This window comes from Ambystoma mexicanum, chromosome 13 (genome assembly GCF_040938575.1).
Source record: "Ambystoma mexicanum isolate Mex_15411 chromosome 13, UKY_AmexF1_1, whole genome shotgun sequence".
NCBI classification, from domain to species: Eukaryota; Metazoa; Chordata; class Amphibia; order Caudata; family Ambystomatidae; genus Ambystoma; species Ambystoma mexicanum.
The window spans coordinates 601,753,891-601,778,230 of NC_090938.1; the positions used below are offsets into that span (position 1 = coordinate 601,753,891).

Consider the following 24,340-nt stretch of genomic DNA (forward strand, 5'->3'; position numbering starts at 1 on the left):
GGCGAGAAAGAGCAGCTAGAAGTTCTTACCTGACCTAATCTACCTATGCCAGCCAAACCGTCTGCAGCCCAGACAAGCACAGACAATCTAAGCACACACAAGCATAAGAAATACCATTACATAAGTAATGTATGCCATCAAAGGCTTGTGGATCTGCTTAGAATCACTGCTGTTTGTTTTCATGTGATCAGACTGCCCCAAAAATGTTAACATTTTCTACGGTTAATAAATGAACAATGCATTTTCTTAACTACTGTGCTTAATGGTTTCATTGCCCTATTTACTTAGGTTTCTAATGGTTTCTTGAAAATGGTAATCCAAGAGAGTCCTGTTTTTTTGTGCTTTGTATTGTGATCCCACTTAAAGGCTCTCTTTTGCATTAATTCTGGTGGGTCACCTCTCATTTTTTTTGTTGTAGAATCACATGCTGTGCGTAGATTAGCGAGCAGTACCTGGAGAAGGAGGTGGGATGTTTGAAGGTACAGCAGCAAATAGATCTCTTAATGCCGCTTGACCCACCTGGGAATCTGCTTTTGAGTGTGTATCTAAGCAGTAGTGTTCTGTAAATGTGTGAATGATTATCCACTTTGCGATTGTGGCCCTAGGGATATGATCTCCTTCCCTACCACCTGCTATGGAAATAAAGAGCTGGTGTGTTTTCCATACTGGCTTAGTTTTGCTAGGTAGTACATGATCGCTCTCCTTACATCTAGAGTGTGGAGGCTTTTTCAGCAGAATTAGTTTGGTTTTTGAAAAAAGCTGGAATTTCAACAGATTGGTTAGCATGGAACTTTAAAGATGAATTTAGGTGAAAAATGAGATTGTGCTCTGAGAACGACTTTATCTTTGTTAATAGTAATAAAGGGACCTTGAACTGAGAGGGTTTTTAGTTCACCGACCCTCATTATTGATGGGATGACTACAAGAAAAGCAGTCTTAAATGCTATGTCTAAGACAAGCTTTGAGCATTGGTTCAAAAGGTGGACCCATGAGTTTTGAGCACAACATTTAGGTCCAGGCCAGGAGGTGGATTTGAATTGGAGGTTATACCCTCTTATTCCTTCCATGAAAGCTTTGATTACAGGAACATTCCATCAGGACACTTTGGCTCTGCGATGTGGTGTATGCAGAGAGCTGCTAAATGCACTTTGGAGGGAACTAAAGACTAACACAGAGTCTAAAACGTAAAACAGATCATGTACTATATGTGAAACGGTAAATTGGCTCAATGTTGCGTGATTTGCACCAAATGACAAAATGTTTCCACTTCATGAAATAGTGTCTTGTGTTCGGTTTTCGTGCCTCTTTTAGGATGTCCATACATCTTTAAGGAAGGTTAAAATGTCCAAACTATGACTTCAGGAGCTAAGCTGCCAAGCCCAGAGTTTGAGGATATGGATGGAATAATGTGCCCTTATGTTGGGACAGCATGTTTTATGGGCACAGATGTTTGATTGGCTTGCACACAGTCTGAGTAGGTGTGAAAACCATGGTTGTAAGCCCACATTGGTGCTATTAGGATCAGAGTGGCTTGTTCCTGGTGCATCATGTGAATTACTTTGTTGAACAGTGATGTTTGGAGGGGCGTAAACAAATCTCCTTGGCCCGCTCATCCACAGGTCGTTCCCCTTGGACCCTGTTTGGGGAATCCTGGATGAGAAGTCTGTGCATTGTGTGTTTTGCTGAGTTGCAAACAGATCCAAATCTGGTTGCCCCCATTGGGCGAAGACATTGTGTAAAATATCTATGTGAATTTGCCATTCACGTTCTGTGGGAAGCTGCAGATTTCTGGTTAAGTTGTCTGCTAGTGAATTATGTTCCCCTGGAACGTGTTGAGATACTAGGGAAATGTTGCGTTGGAGAGACCGTTTTCAAATGTTTTGGGCTAACTTGGACAGGCTTGGAGAATGTGTCCCAGTCCTGCTGGTGGAGATAGAGCATGGCATTGGTACCGTCTGTGAGGACTAGAATGGTTTGTCCTGCAAAGTGATGTTGAAAAGCTTGTAGGGCCTTGAGGAGTGATAACAATTCTAGTAGGTTTATGTGATTTCTTGCTGTTGATTGTGTCCACAAGCTGCGCGCAGTGTGATGAAGGTAATGTGCTCCCGACCCTGAGAGTGAGGCATCCGTTGTGAGAATGGGCTGCACTGGTGGGTTGCGAAAGGGTTTCCCCTTTCACATTTTCTCTCTGGACCACCCGTGCACAGCCTGTACGAAGGGCTGCGAAACGACCACTAGATCGTGCCACTGACCGATTGCCTGAGACCATTGTTTTGCTCCCAGGAATTGCTTTACTTGACTGGGGACGAGACTTGACTTTCTCGTTGATCGAGAACCACAACTGAAACAATAGATTGATTGTTGCTCGAGTGTTCTTTTGATACATTTGTGGTGTCTCTCCTGTTGTGAGCCAATCGTCCAGATAAGGGTACACTGGGATGGATTGCCTTCTCAAGTGTGCTGCTACCACTGCTAGAACTTTGCTTAACACCTTTGGCGCTGATGAACTACCGAAGGGGAGCACTTTGAACTGATAGTGGGCATCTGTCAGGTCCTCATTCCTCATGTGTGTGATTATTAGGATGATTGGGTGGTGAATGTTTTGTTTGGTGTTCTATAATTTTGTGCTCATTTATTAATTAATTTCCTGTGAGTGTGGTTGGTACGGCCTGAGCTCTGGCCATTCAGATTGTTGGAACATTCCCAAGCCAACATGGAGTCTTGACCCTGCAAACAGATTGTCAGGTGAAGGTTCTAGGTCACTTGTAGAGCATTCTCAACTGCCTTTCATTGTCAACTGCCCAGCTGTGAATGTCTGAAATTTGGAGGTCCAGAAATATGGGCCTTGTTCAGTAAGAAGTTAAATTAGGAAGTATATTCTGGAGGTATTCTCCAGGACAGGGAAACTTCAAGAAGTGTGGCAGCAGGATTCGTGGAGAATAAAAAGCTTAGTTGTTGGCTACCTTCTTGTTTATTCAGAATTGAGACTTTTCTTATTGTGAATTAGAACGGAAAGGATAATAAAACTGTTTGAAATCCTTGTAAGACCTTTCCTTTATGTCACTGCAGTTGTTTCTTTACTTGCCTGTGCCAATTTACCTAACGCGAGGCTCGAGTGCCGCAGTAAATGTATTTATGCGCGGGCAGCTCAGTGAGCAAGCTAGAGACCTTTGTTTTGACTTCATTTGCGGCGCGGGAAGCGCATGACAAGGATTTTCAGGAAGCAATCTTGGGAGAGCAAACAGATTATTCTTCAAGTGCAAGTACTGGCTAAGCCAGCAGAAGGAAGCAGACTGTGTAAAACTGTTTCCTAGCAAGCTGTTTACCAGAAAAGGTTCTCAAGACAGCGGTAAGTTAAGTTTGGTAAAGTTTATCCAGCGAATTCATTTCAAGGATTCAGGAGACATTTTCTACAAGAAAGACAATGCAAGTTTAACATAGCCTCTAGGCACCAGCAGAAGAATATTCAAGTACTAAGGGTTTCATGGTTGATATATGTAAGGAAGGCACAGTATCAACAGTAGACACAGACACAAAAGATGCATTTTTCAAAATCCTTTATTTTGTATTTTAGTAAGGTTGGGAAACTCCTTACTGGCCCTAACTCTAGAATGAGAGTAATCTCGACCACACACGTCGCAGTCAGTCTAGTCAAAATTTAAAAAAGCCCATTCTAAAAAAAACGAACCTTGCCCTCCTTCTCAAATGACAAACTGCAAAGGGGATTTAAAAAGGAAAAATAGTGTCTTAAAAGAAATGTCAGAATGGCGTAGGTAATAACTCCCTTTCCCACGTTCAGAAGCACGGGGTCTCGAGAGTTTCTTAGAAGGATAGGTGGATGGCACAATGCTATCGGTTTTGCACACTTTGGCTTAGTGGCACAATTCAACAGTTCAGGCTTGGGCTTCAAGATTTTGACAGTTCAGTAAGTCCGTTAGGCTTAGTTTGCCTTGCCAAAAATGCACAGTTCTACTCACGACTTTTACTTTATCACAATTCAACACATGCTTCCCTCTGCTGGGCTCAAGCCGGCCTTTTCTCTTTGTGGGGGTACTCTTCCCCACGATTTCCCTTCCTCCAACTTTTTACTGTCGGAGACTTTCGAAACTGCAAGGATTTTACATAGACCTTTCGTTGACTAATCTACCATTCTTTATCACCTCGCAACATCAATGCTTCTTGGTTCTTGTAGTTTCTTATTTTCTTTACTGTGCCCTTTTGGCATTTCTACTTTGCTTTTCACTCAATCAAATCTTGTTCGGGATAGCGGTTACTTTCTTGCCTTTGTTTCCCGTTTTATCATAACGTCAAACACTTTTGATTGTGCGATTCGGCCTCACAGTTGTCGGGTTTCAATGAAGATTAACTGCATATTAGGTCTAGGCACAGTAGGTATATTCACTTTACTGTTTTTACTGTTTCAATTCATTTCTATATACTTTTCTTCAAGTTTCCTTAAGGTTGGTTTGGGCTTCGACTTGCTTAATTCAGAGAGCTGGTGGGTTTCCTGACCAAAACGGAGGGAAGTGTAAGGAAGGCATGGTATCAAAGTAAGATAGACACAAGTGATCACAGTTCAGGGTTGTTTATTAAACTGTAAAATGGGTGAGATACATGCCTTATCCAAACCTAAATCTAAGATGGGAGCAAGATATGACCAAATAATAATAATACAGTCATAGTGGATTCTAGACAAATAAAAAGAGCCTATACTAAAAAGAAAAATATTGCCAATCCTTGCCGCTATGCTACAAAGAGGTGTGGGATAATGTTCACTAGAAAAGAAAGTGTGTTCACAAAATGATACGTCAGGATGTTATGGCTGGGGTCTCCCTTCCCCACGTTTTTGGCAAGGGACAAGGCAGGACTCTTGAGCACAGCATACTTCTGGGCTTCTCTGGCACAAGCTTACAGGTCCTTTCCTCAATGTCAGGGCCTTCCGTGCCTAAGTCTCTTTTCATGCAAAGTCTCTTCCCTCAGAGGACCTGATAGGTTAAATACAATAAAACCAAAGCGCCTTCTGTTAATCTTCACATCGGGTGATTACTCTTCACCTTTGAATCCCCCTCAGCCAGGCTCTGATCCTTCCCTCAGTGATTGCCTCCCCCAGTCGGGCTCAGACCACCAACTTCAATGTGGACATCCCTCAGTCAGGTTTACGCTTGTCGTCACAATGTTCATGGGTGTATCACTATTCACCTCAACTCGCAGGCATCCCTCAGTCAGGTTCACGTTTGCCCTCATCACACAGTTGACTGTTTTCTTACAGATGTGGGATTCACTTCCCTTAGCTTTCCCCTGGCATCCCTCTGTCGGGTTCACACTTGCCACAGTGCACAATTACATAAGCTCAACAGAAAGCAGGGGTTCCCTTGCCCTAGCTTTCTCTCGGCACCCCTCTGTCGGATTCACACTTGCCACAGTTCAACAAAAAAATCACAATACACCCCTAGGGGTTCTCAGCCCCCAGTCAGGCTTTCCCTAGAGCCCCCAGTCAGGCTTTCCCTTGAGCCTCCAAAACATGTCAAGGGTTTACAAGGGGGTTTGGCTTGACCCCAGTATGAGCACATCACGCTGGCCTCCCCTGAAGCCTCTTGGAACTTGTAGTTTCCACAAAGTTAGTTCAATACATTCTCCTTGTTCAGGAGAGGGGTACCAGTCAGACTCCTTCGAATAGGCACCCACGTGGCACCGGACCACTCTGTTTCTGGTACCAATTTCACTCACAAAAGACTGCTCATCTATTATCTTCTTTCTTCATATACAATGTTGCCACTATTCTAGGATTAGATTTATTTTTTCCAAAACTCCAATCTCCTTTCATTTTGGACGAAAATCCAATTGAACCACTAAGTCCATTAAAGCCTCACAAGATGTAGGTCTATTTACCACTACACATAAGGCATCCTTAAGTTCATCTCTCAATCCTCTGCAAAATAGGACGCTCTTTTCTCTTCTGGCCAGTGACTTTGCACAACTAAAGAGGGCGGTAAGAGATTTTGGAAGAGATAGCCGGGGGCAGTATTATGGAGGTATTTAGTTGTGTGATAATACTTACCTGAGAGTTTCATAGCGTTTATTTTAAATGACTAATAAATCATTGTATATTTGTGTACTTCTCTGTTTAACTGGAATTATTGGAGCGCTCCGTCTGTCTCATTTTAGTCCTAGGACACTCTCGCACACAGTCTTATCCTTGCGGCTCTGCTACCTACTTTGAATGTCTTTCCTGTTCACCGTGATAGGTTGGCCTCCCAAAACCCACGCTAAGGTAGATTTTGGAAATTCATCTTAACATCCATACTAATGCCTATGGCCCATCCCTCCCCGCCCCCAAGACATCCTCCTGGGATCTCTGAGAGCGAGCGTTATTGTGCAGGAACATCAATCTTTGGCCTGCCAATATTATTTGCGAAGCAGTCTGTGGGGGGCCCATGACTTCATCGCCGCTGTAAGACTACTGGTAAAATACAAAATGTAGTCAGAAAACAGAACACTAATTTTATCAAGCTATCTGTCGGGCACGCTTCTTCCCATCTCTGCCACTTCTGTATGGAGGTCTATTTTAATTCTCATTTACTTCTGGTGCCGCCATCCCCTTATTGCGATCTGAGCGTGATCTGCAGGTCGCAGGTTTGAATCCCGGCAAGGCCAACTCAGCCTTTCATCCTTCTGAGGTCGATAAATGAGTACCAATTTCAGTTGGGTGATATTGTATGTAAATGTGTGCTCTGTAAAGCGCTTTGGATTAAGGAGCTATATAAATAACACGATCATTATTGAAGACTATTTCGAGGTTTCTGAACTTCATTGTAGTGTTAAATCTACATAAAAGCTTATTTATTATTTGTTTTAGGTTCTAAACAGGTTTATCCATTCTTTCTCGGTTAATTCTCAGTTCACCAATCAATATTTGTTTAGGAATCCGGGTTATCTTAGAGCCAGTGTCAACTATCACTCTTGTGGAGGTACAATTAAATGCCACATACATCCTAGAGGCTGTAATTGATGACGCTTGCACATTCAGCACTAAATATTCTTCCATCTCGCCACACTCTTCGACAGATTTCACCTTGCATTTGACAGTTTTCAGGCAAGCTCCAGTGTAATGGCCTCTAGAGCCACCCTTGAGGTAAGTGTCATTACGAACCAGGCTGACGAGTCATGTGGTAGATACTCATGCCACACCTATAGCACCTCCGGTCCCTATTCTCACTATTTTTCTTCTGGACTTTCCCATTTCTACCTTCACCTTTACCCGAGACACTTAATTGTTCTACTGTGCTAGGCACAATTCACTCCAGGCCCCGTGCATGCAGCACTAGAGACTTTTTACAACTCATCTCAATGTTAATAGCTCCTTCTGGAGGGTGTCTGGCCACTAGATATTTCAATCTTAACACTGTTTTAGCACGTGAAGTCATCTCTTACTAAAGATATTTGCCCTTCAAATTCGACATTTGGTTAACCCACTCAAGGCCACCACATTCCAAAACCGTTGCTTGTACATGGTTAAATAATGTGCCTCTCTAAGACTACATTCGTTTTGAGAACAACGTGCAAACCTATAGTGTCTCTTTCTCTGCTAAATCTGGCAAGGTGTTGATAATGCTCCTCTTTATCCCCACATTACGTAACACTGCTTGTTTTCAGAAGGGAGACAATGTCACCCTCCCCAATCAATGTTTGCCAGGTAAGTTTCAAATATTGGCTTGCGCTTCTTTCCATGCAACATACCTAACCATTATTGGTCCAGTGCCCCCAAAGTAAAGGAGTTGAGCAACATAAGTGAAGCAAAAAGGCTTCACTTACCTCCAAAGTCAGGTTGGGGGTTCAAGAAACAGCAAAATAGTTGGGAGCCCATTGATGTTGATGGAAGGCAAGTTGGAAAAAGAAAAGTCTTTAACACTGTCTGTTGCGCTTGCCAAATGCGCTGCCAGGCACACAAGGTGAGCCCTCTACATACTCTGGATTCTTGTCCTCTTTGATGGTCTCTATCCTCTGCCAGACTCTGTGCTATAGCACCCAGCAGGTTTGCAAACCGTTCGTTCCCTTGTAAGATCTTCTGGGCAACGCCAGGATCTGACCTATAACCACAAGTAGGCTTTTGGCAATGGGATCCCAAGACAGGGTTGCACTATCTAGGTATGGGCTGCATAGCCCAGCAAAATGCTTTTCTCGTTTCACCTCCGTCTCCCTCTTCTCCTGAACCAGCTCCCCATCTCTCTAATCTGCTACTCCTTTTGTACTGTGGGGCTGGTTCTGAATGCTTGCGATCGGCTGAACAATTTTCTCATTAGCTCTGAGGCAAAGGAATATCCGTGGCTTTATGGTCCCACCTCCCACTCCAGTGTTCCTTAATTGCCTTGACTGACCCAGGGAGCATGGCCAGAGCACTTAAAAGGGCCTTCTACCTACCATTGTGGGGTCACAGGTAAGTGTCTAGGGGTCTGTGCAGGTTCATGGCCAGCTGCCAGACTTTTAAAAGAGAGGGTGGCGCACAAGTCCTTCCATTTCGCTCTTCTTTGTGGTGAGTGCTGAAAACAAAGTGCAAGCGGGTTCCTGAGCTGCACTTTCAGTCCTCAGAGTATGCTCAGCAGAGTCTGGTTCAAGAGCCAGCTTGCGTTCACCACCTCCATCGCCGACTGTTTTCAGTGAGCCCTTCCTCAGTATTTCTTCTGGTCCCAGAGCCCTCATTGTGGTGGCATGACATGGAAACTAGAGTGGGGGGAAGGGGGAGGGGATTTAGGAGGGGTAGATCATAAACTGATATAATGATGACATGACACTTTGCCGCTGCATAATCACAGTTTAATCAGTGTAACTGAAAAACAGCAGGTTCAGGAGTTTATAGGACTAAATCAATATGCTGGTGATGTGGTACCCCTAGCCATCAGAGCATTTATTTCCTAGGAAGAACATATTTGAAAATGAACAGCTAATAAACAAATATCCTTTAACTGATAAACAGTGACGCCGTGACCCACCTGTCCGCTGTACAGCATTTTCATACTCTTGTCACTATAGTTGAAAAGGAACATGTTGATGAAATGGATGAGTAGACTTGGGGCTTCCTTTGACGTACCAACATCATAGGCGCACCACTTGTAGATAATCAGGATCACCAGATAACCAAACAAGGAGCTCATGAAAATCATTTCCGGAATGAACATTAGGTAAATATTCAGCTTCTTCTTGAAGTAGCTGGACAAAGACAAAAATAGATTCCCATATGCCGCTGGCCAAAAAGCATGAGCAGAACAACAAGAGCACATCATTTTAGACAAGTACAGAACGTAACAGAAGAGCCAAACCTTTAACTTTAGAACTAGCTTAACTTAGAGTTTAATTTTATCGAAAGATTCGCATATGGATACTTTTTAATGAAATGGGTTCCAAGTCCAAAGGTCGGCTCCCAATTGTGAACTTCCCTATTGTAAGAATGGCAAAAGACAGACTATCACAATAAAAAAGGTGACCTTGAGGAATTTAACAGTCCTCTTCGACTGTCTTACAAAGTCGACGCAGTATTCTTTTTATGTTACTGTGTGTTTTTATATGAGGGTTACCCCAAAACCCATTTTCTGCCTCTCACACTTCACCCTATTCCCCTACTTAACCTCTCTTGCTTTACCAGGCTACCTTCTTTGTAAAACCCATAGCTTAACCACAAGACAAATCTTTTTCCCAATATATGAGGACCTTCCCTCCGTCCCGTTTCATTTTTGCAGGTTGTGCCTTTGAGTTGGTCCACCTACAGCTGTCTCACAAAAGGCATGCTCGCATTATGTAGTCGACCTTTAAACTGGATACCATAAAACAGGTCAGAAGTGTGGTAAAAGTAAAGTAACAAAATAGCAGCAATACTGTATCAGATTGAAACTGTTAGGGTAGCATTTGATTTGGAGGCATTAGGGGGTTCTTTTTTTGCTTTTTCCCTCTGTTATTTTTTGGATATCCGACCTATGTGTGTGGTCTGATGGGCTTCTATTGGCGGCCCCTCCCCCCTCCAATGAAACCCTTTGAGTATATGATCCCATCATAGCCCATATGGCTACTGGACAAAGGTGTTTATTAAGACCCATAATTTGGCCCTACCGTGATTTCATCACCCTACTTTGATTTTGGGGAATAAGATGGTGGCAGGTGTAATTTAGTGTGCACTTCATCAAGGATGAAAGGTAGTTTACTGCATTAATAGCCAAATATAACTTTGTGGGTGCCAATGAGATACTAATGTATTTAATTTTTTTAAGTCCAGATCTCGCCCAATTTGTTTTTGGGCAGTCTCTGTTTCTGGGGAAACACAGGGAAAGCCTAAAATAGCTGTTGTGAACACATGGCTTACTTTGAGTCCAGCCTTCACCATCCATAGTGGCTTAGAGTTGTATAGACCAGTCCATGGCTCTGGGCCAGCCATTACACATAATACAGAGCTACACAAATGTTAGGCAATGTTTGGAGCCAACCTGATTGGCTTGCGACCTCAACCTTTGTTATGATCCTTGTTGTGAGATTCGAGGGCTGGCTTAGGCCAGCCCATGAGGTGTATAGCTAAGGGAAACCCTGATCCTGCACACAATTCTGTTGCCTTTTTCATGGAAAATAGCAGGTTTACTTACGTGTTGGTGGCATTTTACACCAAGAAGATGCTACTGGACTTTGAAAACAAGTTTGGCCCTCTTGGTTGGGCTTGTGTCTCTTTGCATGCAGCTCCGGTTCTGATTTTTGGCTTCTAGATGTCCTTCCTGGGATGTCTGCCTCCTTTAACTGGTCCACCTTGTTGGATGGACTGAAACTTCCCTGCTGGGACCATCTCTGGGACATTGTGATTCTATGTGATTTCCTCAAGATTTTCTCATCGAGGGAGAATGCATTTATTTTTTTTTTGTCGGACATTTTACTGCACATGTATACGTGGGAGAACCCCTGAAGCCCCCTCTTTGCCCCCTACCGTTTTGTATTATCCTAAACCACCCCATATACATTTGCCGTAATATTTGTTGAAAGAAATTCGATGATTTCTCCCTCGATGGAAAAACCTGCAATGGAACTACCTGTCCTGCCATTTTACTACCATCTTGCTGTTTAATGTTTTGGTCACCTGCCTCGATGCAGGAAGCCTTGATGCACCCAGAAGGGCGTTGGGTTCCCACCTCTCCTGTCACTGGCCGCCTCCACAGTTGAATCTTCATGGGACTGTTTTCTGCTGGAGTGCTGCCTTGCTTTGTCCACCTATCCCTAAGATTCTGCTTTACCAGGTTACTTCGTCATGAACCTGGCTCTGGAGCTCTTCCAGATAGTGTTGCCTGGCATCCCTGCTGGAGTCTGTTGTGTTCTCAACCCCTGTAGAGCAGAATTGGTACTTCCCTTACTTTTTGCCAATCAACAGGGTTGTGGCTATATGAGTTGTCACATTTAATCCTAAGGGTAACTCACCTAGGAAACTCCCAAAGGGACTCTTGAGGTACTTACCTGCCTCTTACATTTTTTCTAGGTTTCCTCTTGGGGCCCTGGAGTTCCAGGCAAAAAGGCTAGAAATGTAGGTTGTTCCACTGATTTTAAGTCTTGAATTACACTACCACCTTTGAGAAAGGTCTTGATATAATGTATTCATTTTTCCTAGTAGTGTAATGAATTTGTGATGCAAGCCTAAATGTATTCTGACTTTCAGTGGCCTCTGGATTTTTTGTTCTTAAGTGAGCTCTCCTTTAGGTCTACATTGACAGTATTATACATAATATAAATGTGCACCATACAATTTCCTAGTGGTTTGGTGAGACTGTTCAATGTTGGTGTCCCGTTATTGATTTTAGAACTGTGTTTTGTGATGTATGGTTCAATTTTTATTTCCCCTTCTTGTGCGTTTATATATGTTCTGTGGCTATCCCCAGATAGTGGGCTTACATGTTCCTATAGGAGTGGGTAAAGTCCCAATTGCCATTTACTGTTTTTATACATACACTGTGTATCTAACTTAAGTACGTATTATATGGGTGCAACTTAAGTGTATATTTTTTAGTATACCAATGCCGCTTGTTTTCATTAGATAACTGTGTGTACTAATTGTACTTCACGATCATTCCTCTTCCCTCCTGAAGTAAAATTTGACTGCTCTGCCATTGCTTCTACCTTAGAGAGTTCTAGTCTTGCCTTTAGGCTGAAACACTTAGATGGTTGTGCAAAAATCTCACTAAAAGCAGCCAACAGGTCTTATGGTCAAATAAAGCTCAAAGTATTACCATAAATAAAAAAGGCACAATGTTGCTACATCACGGTTCGCCTAACGCTCCACAACACCACTGCCGATTCAGTCGGGCAGTGGAAAATGCTGCAGCCAGACTCCCTACCATGCAAAAGTACCACTAACGCCCTTGTCTTCCAAACTCTTCATTCTCAGCTTGTGGAGGCGGTACCTCAATTTTAAACAGTTTGCCTAATGTTTAAAGAATTTGAGTGTGAGATTCCAGCCTATCTTGCCAAACATGTTAATGTCCCAGTGGCTGCAAAAACACTAGGATCAGCTCAAGCTTCCTTAAAATACACTGAAATGTTTAAGAGGAGTAGCAGTAAGATCCACACTTTTTGCTGGCCTGGCAATCACTGCATAGGATTGCATTTTCAGTCTGGCTCCTTACGAGATCTTAACTGATGGATTTCCATAAGAATTCCAAAACACATTTGTTTACTTCAGTTTGCTAGAAACCTTGGTTACATGTACTTGCTTAGAAGTGGGAGGCTTCCATTTATTACAGTTTGGCTAACAAATGATCTGTCATTCAATATGTGTTCACTTAACTGCTGTGCTCTCAATTGTAGGTGCATTGTACATTTGTATTGTTAAATATTGGCTAATTTCAAACTTTGTAAAAACATCTTAGCAAAATACATTTTATCTGCATCTATCTGAAGCATGTACAGTTAAAAACCACATTCGGACTCCGTCTTTACACAAAGACTACATTATAAAAGTATTTCTTTGGTACTATAAATATAGAGCAACATTATGGCAAAATCTACAGAGAATGAGATGCTCATTCAGAAACATGTCCAGAGGCCCACTCCACAGGGATCCAAGGCATGTATAGCACACCCACAAATACTCACATGTCGTTCAAAAGGCTCAGCGTGACACCAAACAGCATGTGGATGATGCCAAGAATGACAGACATTTTCATTTTGAATGAGTTGAGAAAGGTGAGCTTGTTGCTGGCAATATTCCAAATCTGTCAAAACAACAAAATATTAAAAGAGCTAAGTATGGAGCACAGAAGCAGGTTTATCCAGAATTTCCTTAAATTGCAGAGTAGTTATGAGAGTGAAACGCCATAACAAATTTACAGAGCATTGGCAGGGATTTAGAGTGGTGTGGATGGTGAGGGTAATTTCACAGGAAATGGTTTGTATCCAGTGGGTACAAGCAAAAAGAAACGCCAAAGAGTTAACACATCAACCATGAACGTAAAAAATACAAACAAAAATATAGCTTTTATGGGCTCTATTCCAGTTGTGGATTCGTCAGTTCATGTTTTTAGGGTTGTTGTCCTTTAAGTGAAGTATTTTACTTTTTAAACGGGTTTGTTTCTGTTAATCATAAATTGTAATTAAAGACAGATGTGCTTTACATTCCTTTCTAATTTTCCGGCTTTGTTGATCCACAAGTCAATGTATGACAAATATCCTGCTGTGTACAGCAACACCAAAAAGGAGTCGGTCAGGCTTGGACAAAAAGCAACCCAATGGCAGACAAGGTTCAACAGTCATAAAAGCAATAATACTGGACTTCTTTAAGTACTGGGGAATGGTATTGCAATCACCAATGAGAAAAATCAGACGGCAACGGACAGATATGCGCCCGGCAATACCTTTTAACAAAAAGAATGCACCTGGGTAGCATCCCATTCCATTGTGTGTTATCACAACAGAAGTTGACCAACCAGCGTCAACTCAATTTTGCCCCCATCTCAAAGGGAGCAGCCCGCCTGAGCCGTTTGTGTCAGAGTCCTGTGGGGAAGATGTTCCAGGAAGGGAAGAGTGATACACAAGGTGCAGGGATGTTTTTCAAGCAGGAGTTTTGTGAAATGTTAATTTGGAGTGAGAGTGTGTGAACATGGAAAAAACTAATGTTTCCTTAACAGAAGTTGCATCAGGAGGCTGACGTCATCCCATTTCAAGATGGTGGGAATTTCCCTCAACATTGATTGGCTGGTGGTTCAGTGCTAGGCAGCTTGGAATGCTATGAAGAATTCTAAACTGTCTTTCATTCAAGTAAAGAACAGAGTAGGTCACTGCTAACCTTAGCTCCTAAGTAACTGAGAAACTTTAGAGAAGAAGCAGAGTTCAGGTGGGAATACATAGGAGGAGAATACTATGGGGCTGATTCATGGAATTATTTGCGCCGGAAAAGGGGATTTGTGCGCCATTCTGCCCGCAAATCCCCATTAGTTAAAACAGGGATTTGCGGGCAGAATGGCGCACAAATCCCCGTTTTTCAGCACAAATAATTCCATTAATCAGCCCCTACATTTCCTGTTTCAGCAAGTCATCAACAACTAAGAGAAGATAAGAGAAACTATAGAAATCATGTCTTCAAAGCAAACGCAAAATTTTAATGCTTAGAAAGAATTGCAAACTGTGAACAGTTGTGTTCATTAGCAAATATAACTTGTATTGAGTATTTATTTAAATGAGAGAAAGTATTGCAGCGGTCCTAGGAGTTATTGTTTGGAGCGCAGACACACAGTCCGTTATCCGTCCGATTTCCTATGCGCAAGTGGCAAGGCATTGGGTTTAATGGGCTTGGGAGACAAAGCAGAAGGAGCACCCACGCTGTGACACAGTGACATCACACAGGCGCTCGCTATGCTCCGAACACGGAAGAGATGAAAGTTTAATGCGCAGCAACACAGAGTGGAGATAAAGGAATGGATTGAGCGCAGCTGTGCAGTGAATCTGGACCCATGAACCTATAAACCATTGATTTAGGTGTGCTGACAACAATTAGCTAGAGAGGCATGTACCATGAGTAGGCCACCTTAAGAAACAAGATTGATACACAACCACTTCTTGTAGGTTACTTCAGCCTCTGTTGTGAACTTAATTGTTGATATATATTTTTTTGAATGAATGTATATATGAGATTGTCCATTTGTTTTACAAATTTGTGAACATGTTTTAATTAATTGTGCCATATTGATGAATAATAAATAACAAGGAACAAGGTGTTTGACTTTTCCTGTAAGAAATCCTGGAATATAAATTAGACTGCCAGGACGAGCCCACAAAGTAGTAATTTCAGTTTGTACCAGTGACACTGTGCAAAAACAGAGGAATTAAGTTCCATTGCAAATAAAGAGTCCTGAGCACCATGATGAATTTTTGGAGCGTGGTGCGCTGGGAAAAAGAATCCGAGCTGAGATTCAATGTTGATTCAGTGTGGCAGCTCGGTGTAAATAAGTTCAAAGAAAAATACGTCTGTGGAAGTGCTGAAGTACTTCAGTTTTCTAGAAACTTTTCCTTTGAAAAAAACTCTTATTGGATACATAAGTGAAGAAGATTTCGAAAGAGCAGTGGAACTGGTACATTACTGGACAGCTCTGTAAAAGAACTTCAGTTGGGCCTTCAAGCGCACAGAGAAGGCTGACAGGTAACCCAAACTAAGTCAGTAGTTAATAGCAAGAAAAGGAGAAGTTTTGAGTAAATAATTAAACATCTTGTATTTGATTTTTTAGGTCAATGTCACTACAAACCTGAGGTACAAGCAGAGTCCTGTCCTTTTGTATTGTATCCACCTCCCATATACCCCTGGGGTTGTCGACTAAGCAATACTAACTCTAAGCTTGTGGAGCAGAGGGGTTTACAGGATTCATATTTAGCCTCTGCAGGACTAGAAGCTGGGACCTGATACTTGTCCACGTCAATGTGCAAATCCAAAACCAACCACAGGCATGCTTCAACATATTTGGGCTTCATTGGTGAGGCCTAACTTGAGTCCCCATGTATATCGAGCTGAAAGGCCCCCGTCTGGGCACACATTTCCTACGTTTGTGATTTGGAGACAGGAAGTAATGTACAAGTCTTCCTTTATTGACAACAAATTGATGTGAGATTCTAGCTCCTACTTATCCCTGCACAGAATCTACCAATTACAAATGAAACACAATAAGCATTGCATTTTCTTTCACTTCAAACGTGCCTTGCAGGTTACCAGAAGGATGAAATGCAGCATAAGTGGAGCTGTTTTCAAGTGGAGGAACGTGCGCATTATGGCTTGCTCCAATAGAAAGGAGATCAAGGAGCCTATGGAGGAGGAGTTCGATGAGTTGAGGCGGTTGTGCCGATCCAAAACTTACACTGTAGCTGGGGATAGCGACATAGCAATGTTTCCTGGCAAAGAGCAGGCTGCACAGCAAGCGTTTGGACCAGAGAGAAGAGGTTAGGTGGCTGTGGTAAAGGCTCTGAGCCATTTTTCTATATCTACTATAAAAGGTAGCACTGCTTTTTCCCCAGTTATCGCTTCTAGCCCTTTCCCATACCATGTTTCCATTGGGTTTCCTTTACTGAAGCGGATGGGAGGTTTGATGTGATCATTTGTCTTGGCAAACAGAGAAAGTAAAATTGAGAAAGTAAAATTGACAGAGGAGATGTTTTAATTCAGTCTGTGGCTTGCGATATGCAGTCTTAAAGGCACTCCAGGCTAGAAACATTGGGTGTAAAGCAGGAGGGCAGATCATGTGTATTTGGAATATTGCAGAACACTGGAACAGGTCTTTCTCCAATGAGCATAAAATCCATACCATGCACTTACTTCAAATATCAATGTTGGGACACATAAAAATCACAAGTAGGTGTAATGAGACGACTCATTCAGCCAGTCAACAATCCAGGGGACATTTTGAAGAAAGGTTACGGACCTATTCCAAGTTTGCAGCTCCATATACAAGTAGTGCTTAGTAGAAATGAAAGAAGATGGAAGGGTCTCGGGGAGACAAACGGGCGTAAGAAACATTGGAATTCTGTTCAAAAGCCAAGCTTATACCATGCAGGCAACCCTTGAAATCCAGTATCTTGGTGAAGTAGTGCCCACTTCAGGACATACATTGATGCCAGTAATTGTATGTGAAAAGTGACTCCCATGTCAGCAAGCATGCTCTACAGGATGGTCACATTACCAGGCTAGCCCCACTGAGCAACATCCCCTGATGATACATCAATAGTTTGTGACTTGCAAGACCCTTATGAGAGTATCATCTACATGTACAGAACAGCAGCAAGTCAGTACTCCCCAAACCTCAGAAGAAAAAAAAAATCTATGATTTGATGGATTAGTCGTTTACAGAGGTAGGTAATAAACACAAACAGAAATCCCACAGGTTCACACGGCTCTGTCCCAAGTCAAATACAAAGTATTGCCTTCACACTTGCTCGAATTTAGGATCCATATACTGTATTTTAGAGAATCTTTGAAGGCTAGCCAAGTCGAAATAATAATTAAAAAAAATGTTGGCTTCAAAAGCAAATCATAAATTCAGAGACAACCCACACCAAAAATAATTGGTGGGCAGGTGGAAAAATAGGTCATCCTAGGGTTGAAGTCTGAAGTTAATACAGCCAAGGCACATTTCCACATAACGCAAGATCTACTGCAAGTTTTTTTTAGACATGTTAGAAGAGGCAGAAACAACTGAGATAAGAGAGGATGACAGTTTCTCTACTGATCTCCAGAGGCAAACCATTAAGTAACAGCCCCCGAGTGACCAATGCCACTGAGATCAATCCAATTCCACATTATGGGAGAACAACAAGTTACTTACCCCTGGTAACGTTCTTTCGACTGGATGATCCTCCCACATATTCCTCATCTTATGATATCTTCGTTTCCAGCTTCAGCTGCTTCGGAAAACATTTTCTCTCGGCAGAGGGCGCTGTGCGTCTAGACAATCGACTGTTCCTCGAGGGCTTCCATCTCGGCTGACGTCATCGCCGAGATCATACCATGCCCAATGCCCGTTGGCTTCAGTTCTGTTTTTTTTTGCCACTCATATGTAACAAGTTACTTACCGGTAACTGTTGTTCTCCAGCATGGGTCTGGCATGGATTCACATGCTCATGAATATTCCCTGTCGTCAGGCTGGGAATCCTCGGTAAAGAAAAAAAATCAATTTCAGTTTCGTTTCTGAACTGTCTTTCTACTAATAACCAATCACTGGTCTCTGGGTCATACTGCCCCCAGCCAATGACTGCCCTCTACCTAAGCCCCTCCTCTGGCAGCCATCTTCAGATTTGGTAGCACGTAAAGTGGCAGTAGGACCAAGAGAAGAGCCGCAGAGGGTTAGGCGGGAGGGTTCGCATGTGAATCCATGCCAGACCCATACTGGAGAACAACAGTTACAGGTAAGTAACTTGTTCCTTCTCCAGCATGGGGCCTGGCATGGATTCGCATGATCATGAATACAAGAATACATAGCAGTACATACATGCACAACCATGGGAGGTGGCAAGGCTCAACATTAAGCATCTCTTACCTCCTCACCAGACTCGCATTCAAGCGAACACGTTTCGCAGCGGTGCTTGGCCGACTCTGGACTCCTCCCTGGAATCCCGGTCGATGCCGTAGAATTTCGTGAAGGTGTGTGTCGACCTCCACGTAGCAGCCCTGCAGATGTCCAGCAGGGGCACACCAGACATGAGCACCATAGTAGCTGCGATCGCTCTGGTCGAATGGGCTCTTGGGTAGCCAGGCAACAGTCGGTTTGCCAACCCGTGACAGTGCATGATGTAGTCGAAGAGCCATCTGGAAATGGAAGCCTTGGAGAGGGCCTTCCGTTGGTTCACAGGGCCAAAGTTCACAAACAGCTGTGATGTCTTCGTAAAACTCTGTGCGGTCCACGTAGAACTTCAGCGCTCTAGCCACATTCAGCAAGTTCAAAGTCCTCTCAGCCGGTGAGGAAGGAGACGGGGAAAAAAACAGGCAACACCAAGGGCCTGTTTAGATGGAAGTCCGACTGCACCTTGGGCATGAAGGAGGGGTGCGTCCTCAGCACTACCCTCGTCTCGTGGAATGTCAGGTATGGGGGTTTACAGGAGAGGGCATGGATCTCTCCCACTTGTCGTGCGGAGGTGATTGCCACAAGAAACGCCGTCTTCCACGATAGAAATTACAGCGGAGCCGAATGCTAAGGCTCGAATGGCGGACCCATGAGCCTGGTCAGCACCACGTTGAGCTCCCATGTCGGGGCCGGAGCCTCACCGGCAGGAACAAGCGGAACAGTCCTTTCATGAACTCCTTTACCAGGCGGTGGGACCACAGCGACGACCGCCCCAGAGATCTGGTGTAGCAGGAGATAGCCACCAGATGAATTTTGATGGAGGCATGTGCCAGCTCTGCCTTGGCCAGCGACAGCAAGTACGGCAGCACTTGAGGGGCCGTAATCCGTAGAGGATTGATCTTCTGTGCACGGCACCAGACAGAGATCCTCTTCCATTTATGTCCATAGCAAAGAGTCGAGGACACCCTGGCCTTGGCAAGTACCTCCTTGCAGTCCGCCGGGAAATCATAGCCTCTGAACTCTAGTGCTGCAGGAGCCAGGCCTTCAGGTTCAGGGATCCTGGGTTGTGATGCAGGATCGCGCCTCCTTCCCTTGCGAGAATAACTGCGTCCGTCGACAGCTTGACTGGAGGGGATGGTGACATGTCCAGAAGGTCCGGGAACCATATCTGTCTCGGCCACACCGGTGCGACGAGGATCATCCTGCACCGGGACCACCTGAGTTGACTGATGAGTCGCAGAAGCAACGGCAATGGTGGGAATGCATAGAGGAACAGGTCGTCCCAGGGAAAGGAGAATGCGTCCCCCAAGCTCCCTGGCTGAAGAAACCTGCTGGCGAACTTCCAGCACTTGGTGTTCACCACCGTCGTGAACAGATCGATCTGGGGATTGCCCCATCGTTGGAATAGGAGATCTACCTAATCTTGCCGAAATTCCCACTCGTGGCAAGAGTGCAGCTCCCTGTTGAGTGAGGCGGTGACTGTTTTCTTCACTCCTGCCAGGTGAAAGGGTACCAGGAACATTCCTTGGGCGACAGGCCAGTGCCACAGATCTTGCACTTCCTTGGAGAGAGCCGGGGATCTGATGCACCCCTGCTTCCAGATGTATAACACTGTGGTGGTGTTGTCGGTGAAGACCTGTACCACCTTGCCCTTGAGGGACGGAAGGAAGGACCCGAGAGCCCAGAATACGGCCCGGAGCTCCAGGACGTTATGTGCAGCTCCCTCTCCTCTGGGAGCCAAAGGCCTCTTGCATGGAAATCTCGGTGTGCGCGCCCCACCCCTCCATGGAGGAGTCCGTCATCAGTTTCCTGATGCGCTGGGGTCTAGAAGTCCATGCCTGCCGTGAGAGGCACGCCCCACCACCGGATCGCTTGTCTGAAAGTCTTGTTGAGGCGATCTTGTCCTTGAAGCTTCCCGCCACTTGTATCCACAGCCGCACGAGGTAGATGCATGACGACATCATGCCAAGCAGGGACTTGATGGACCCTGGCAACTTCCATGCCGTTGTACCTTGCCCAGGATGGCTCTCCTCCGACGGTGAAGCTAGTCGCGCCACTGTGTTGAGCCTGAATCCCAGGAACAGTGCGTCCTGCGATGGCACCAAGCAGGACTTCGCATAGTTTATCGAGAATCCCAGTTCCGTGAGCAGGCGGACGGTCCTCGCTGTGAGGTCGACGGCGAGTTCCCATGACTTCGCTCGGATGAGCCAATCGTCCAGATAGGGGTAGACGTGGATCCCCTGCAGGCGCAGCTGCGCCACCACCAACGCCAGGCACTTGGTGAAGACCCTTGGCGCCGACTTCAAACCAAAGGGCCGTGCCTTGAACTGATAGTGCCGCCCTTGGACCACGAAGCACAGACATTTTTGATGTCCCTTGCATATGGGTATGTGGAAGTATGCATCCTCCAGGTCAGGGGTGCACAACTGATTTTGACAGAGGGCCGAAAGTACCTTACATGAGGGCTATAGTGGGCCGAAAAATAAAAGTTGGCGGGGCGGTAGGCGGGACATGTCATGAGGCTTTTTCAACCCCCAATTTGTATTAAACACATGGAAAAAGATGTTTTTGAGGGGTAACGATTTTTATTGCATTTCAAACTTACATTTTGTACTACACATTTTCCATTGTTATCATTTATTTCGATTTAGTTATTGTATATCGTCTGTTTAATTAAATTATATATATTTCATTGACTCTTGATTGGACATTCCGTTATTTTGGACTGCTATAGTTTGCTGTTTGGGTTACCCAAGAGGAGTATGGCCTTCGTTGAGTCAGGTTTCCTCAAAAAAGCAAAGGATGTACATCTCCTAACTGTGCCTGTTTTAGCTTTATTATTGGGTTCACTCTTGGAGTGCAACACTATGCCCCATGACTCCCATCCCCAACCAAACACTATGCCCCATGGCCCCCTCACCCCCAACCAAACACTATGCCCCATGGCTCCCATCCCCAACCAAACACTATGCCCCATGGCCCCCTCACCCCCAACCAAACACTATGCCCCATGGCCCCCTCACCCCCAACCAAACACTATGCCCCCTGCCCCTCACCCCCCAACCAAACACTATGCCCCATGGCCCCCACCCCCAACCAAACACTATGCCCCATGGCCCCCTCACCCCCAACCAAACACTATGCCCCATGGCCCCCACCCCCAAGCAAACACTATGCCCCCTGTCCCTCACCCCCAACCAAACACTATGCCCCCTGTCCCTCACCCCCAACCAAACACTATGCCCCATGGCCCCCACCCCCAACCAAACACTATGCCCCCTGTCCCTCACCCCCCAAGCAAACACTATGCCCCCTGTCCCTCACCCCCAACCAAACACTATGCCCCATGGCCCCCTCACCCCCAACCAAACACTATGCCCCCTGTCCCTCACCGCCAACCAAACACTATGGCCCCCTCACCCCCCTAACCCCCAACCAAACACTATGCCCCATAGCCCCCACCCCCAACCAAACACTATGCCCCCTGTCCCTCACCCCCCAAGCAAACACTATGCCCCCTGTCCCTCACCCCCAACCAAACACTATGCCCCATGGCCCCCTCACCCCCAACCAAACACTATGCCCCATGGCCCCCTCACCCCCAACCAAACACTATGCCCCATGGCCCCCTCACCCCCCAACCCCCAACCAAACACTATGCCCCATGGCTCCCACCTCCAACCAAACACTATGCCCCCTGTCCCTCACCCCCCAAGCAAACACTATGCCCCATGGCCCCCTCACCCCCAACCAAACACTATGCCCCATGGCCCCCACCCCCAACCAAACACTATGCCCCCTGTCCCTCACCCCCCAAGCAAACACTATGCCCCCTGTCCCTCACCCCCAACCAAACACTATGCCCCATGGCCCCCTCACCCCCAACCAAACACTATGCCCCATGGCCCCCTCACCCCCAACCAAACACTATGCCCCCTGTCCCTCACCGCCAACCAAACACTATGCCCCATGGCCCCCTCACCCCCCCTAACCCCCAACCAAACACTATGCCCCATAGCCCCCACCCCCAACCAAACACTATGCCCCCTGTCCCTCACCCCCCCAAGCAAACACTATGCCCCCTGTCCCTCACCCCCAACCAAACACTATGCCCCATGGCCCCCTCACCCCCAACCAAACACTATGCCCCATGGCCCCCTCACCCCCAACCAAACACTATGCCCCCTGTCCCTCACCGCCAACCAAATACTATGCCCCATGGCCCCCTCACCCCCAACCAAACACTATGCCCCATGGCTCCCACCCCCAACCAAACACTATGCCCCATGGCTCCCACCTCCAACCAAACACTATGCCCCAAACACACTCAAGCATGCACCCATACAGACCTGAACCCCCCCACCCCCCAAATCAGCACACACACAAACATGCACCCATACAGACCCGAACCCCCCACCCCCAACTCAGCGCACACACACACACACACACACTCAAGCATGCACCCATACAGACCCGAACCCCCACCACCCAAACTCAGGACACACACAAACATGCACCCATACAGACCCGAACCCCCACCCCCCAACTCAGCACACACACAAACCTGCACCCATACAGACCCGAACCCCCCACCCCCCCCAACTCCAAACCTCCACCCCCAACTCAGCACACACACAAACATGCACCCATACAGACCCGAACCCCCCACCCCCCAACTCAGCACACACACAAACATGCACCCATACAGACCCGAACCTCCCACCCCCGCACACAAAAAACATTCAAATCAAAACATTCATACACATCCGACACACCCCCCCACCCCCGCATCTCAACATACACTCAAAATACATTCATACACATCCGACACACCCCCCACCCCCGCATCTCAACATACACTCAAAATACATTCAAACACAAACATTCATACACATCCGACACACACCCCCACCCCCGCATCTCAACATACACTCAAAATACATTCAAACACAAACATTCATACACATCCGACACCCCCCCACCCCCGCATCTCAACATACACTCAAAATACATTCAAACACAAACATTCATACACATCCGACACACCCCCCCACCCCGCATCTCAACATACACTCAAAATACATTCAAACACAAACATTCATACACATCCGACACACCCCCCCACCCCAACATATACACAAAATACATTCAAACACAAACATTCATACACATCCGACACACACCCCCACCCCCGCATCTCAACATACACTCAAAATACATTCAAACACAAACATTCATACACATCCGACACACCCCCCCACCCCCGCATCTCAACATACACTCAAAATACATTCAAACACAAACATTCATACTCATCCGACACATCCCCCCCAGCCCCGCATCTCAACATACACTGAAAATACATTGAAACACAAACATTCATACACATCCGACACACCCCCCCCACCCCCGCATCTCAACATACACTCAAAATACATTCAAACACAAACATTCATACTCATCCGACACACCCCCCCCACCCCCGCATCTCAACATACACTGAAAATACATTCAAACACAAACATTCATACACATCCGACACACCCCCCACCCCTGCATCTCGACATACACTCAAAATACATTCAAACACAAACATTCATACACATCCGACACCCCCCCCCACCCCCGCATCTCAACATACACTCAAAATACATTCAAACACAAACATTCATACTCATCCGACACATCCCCCCCACCCCCGCATCTCAACATACACTGAAAATACATTGAAACACAAACATTCATACACATCCGACACACCCCCCCCACCCCCGCATCTCAACATACACTCA

At 45.5% G+C, this 24,340-nt stretch overlaps 1 protein-coding gene across 8 annotated transcripts in view; it reads right to left on the reverse strand.

Moving 5' to 3' along the window:
* Positions 1 to 24,340, reverse strand: part of ATP6V0A1 (ATPase H+ transporting V0 subunit a1) — a 359,698-nt gene that overhangs the window by 117,523 nt on the left and 217,835 nt on the right. For all 8 annotated transcript variants that reach the window (XM_069634445.1, XM_069634444.1, XM_069634440.1 and 5 more), the window contains exons 15-16: positions 13,108 to 13,226; positions 8,988 to 9,204 (exon numbers count right to left, since the gene is read on the reverse strand). In XM_069634445.1, the coding sequence (XP_069490546.1) occupies positions 8,988 to 9,204; positions 13,108 to 13,226 (336 nt within the window). The remainder of the gene's footprint in view (positions 1 to 8,987; positions 9,205 to 13,107; positions 13,227 to 24,340) is intronic.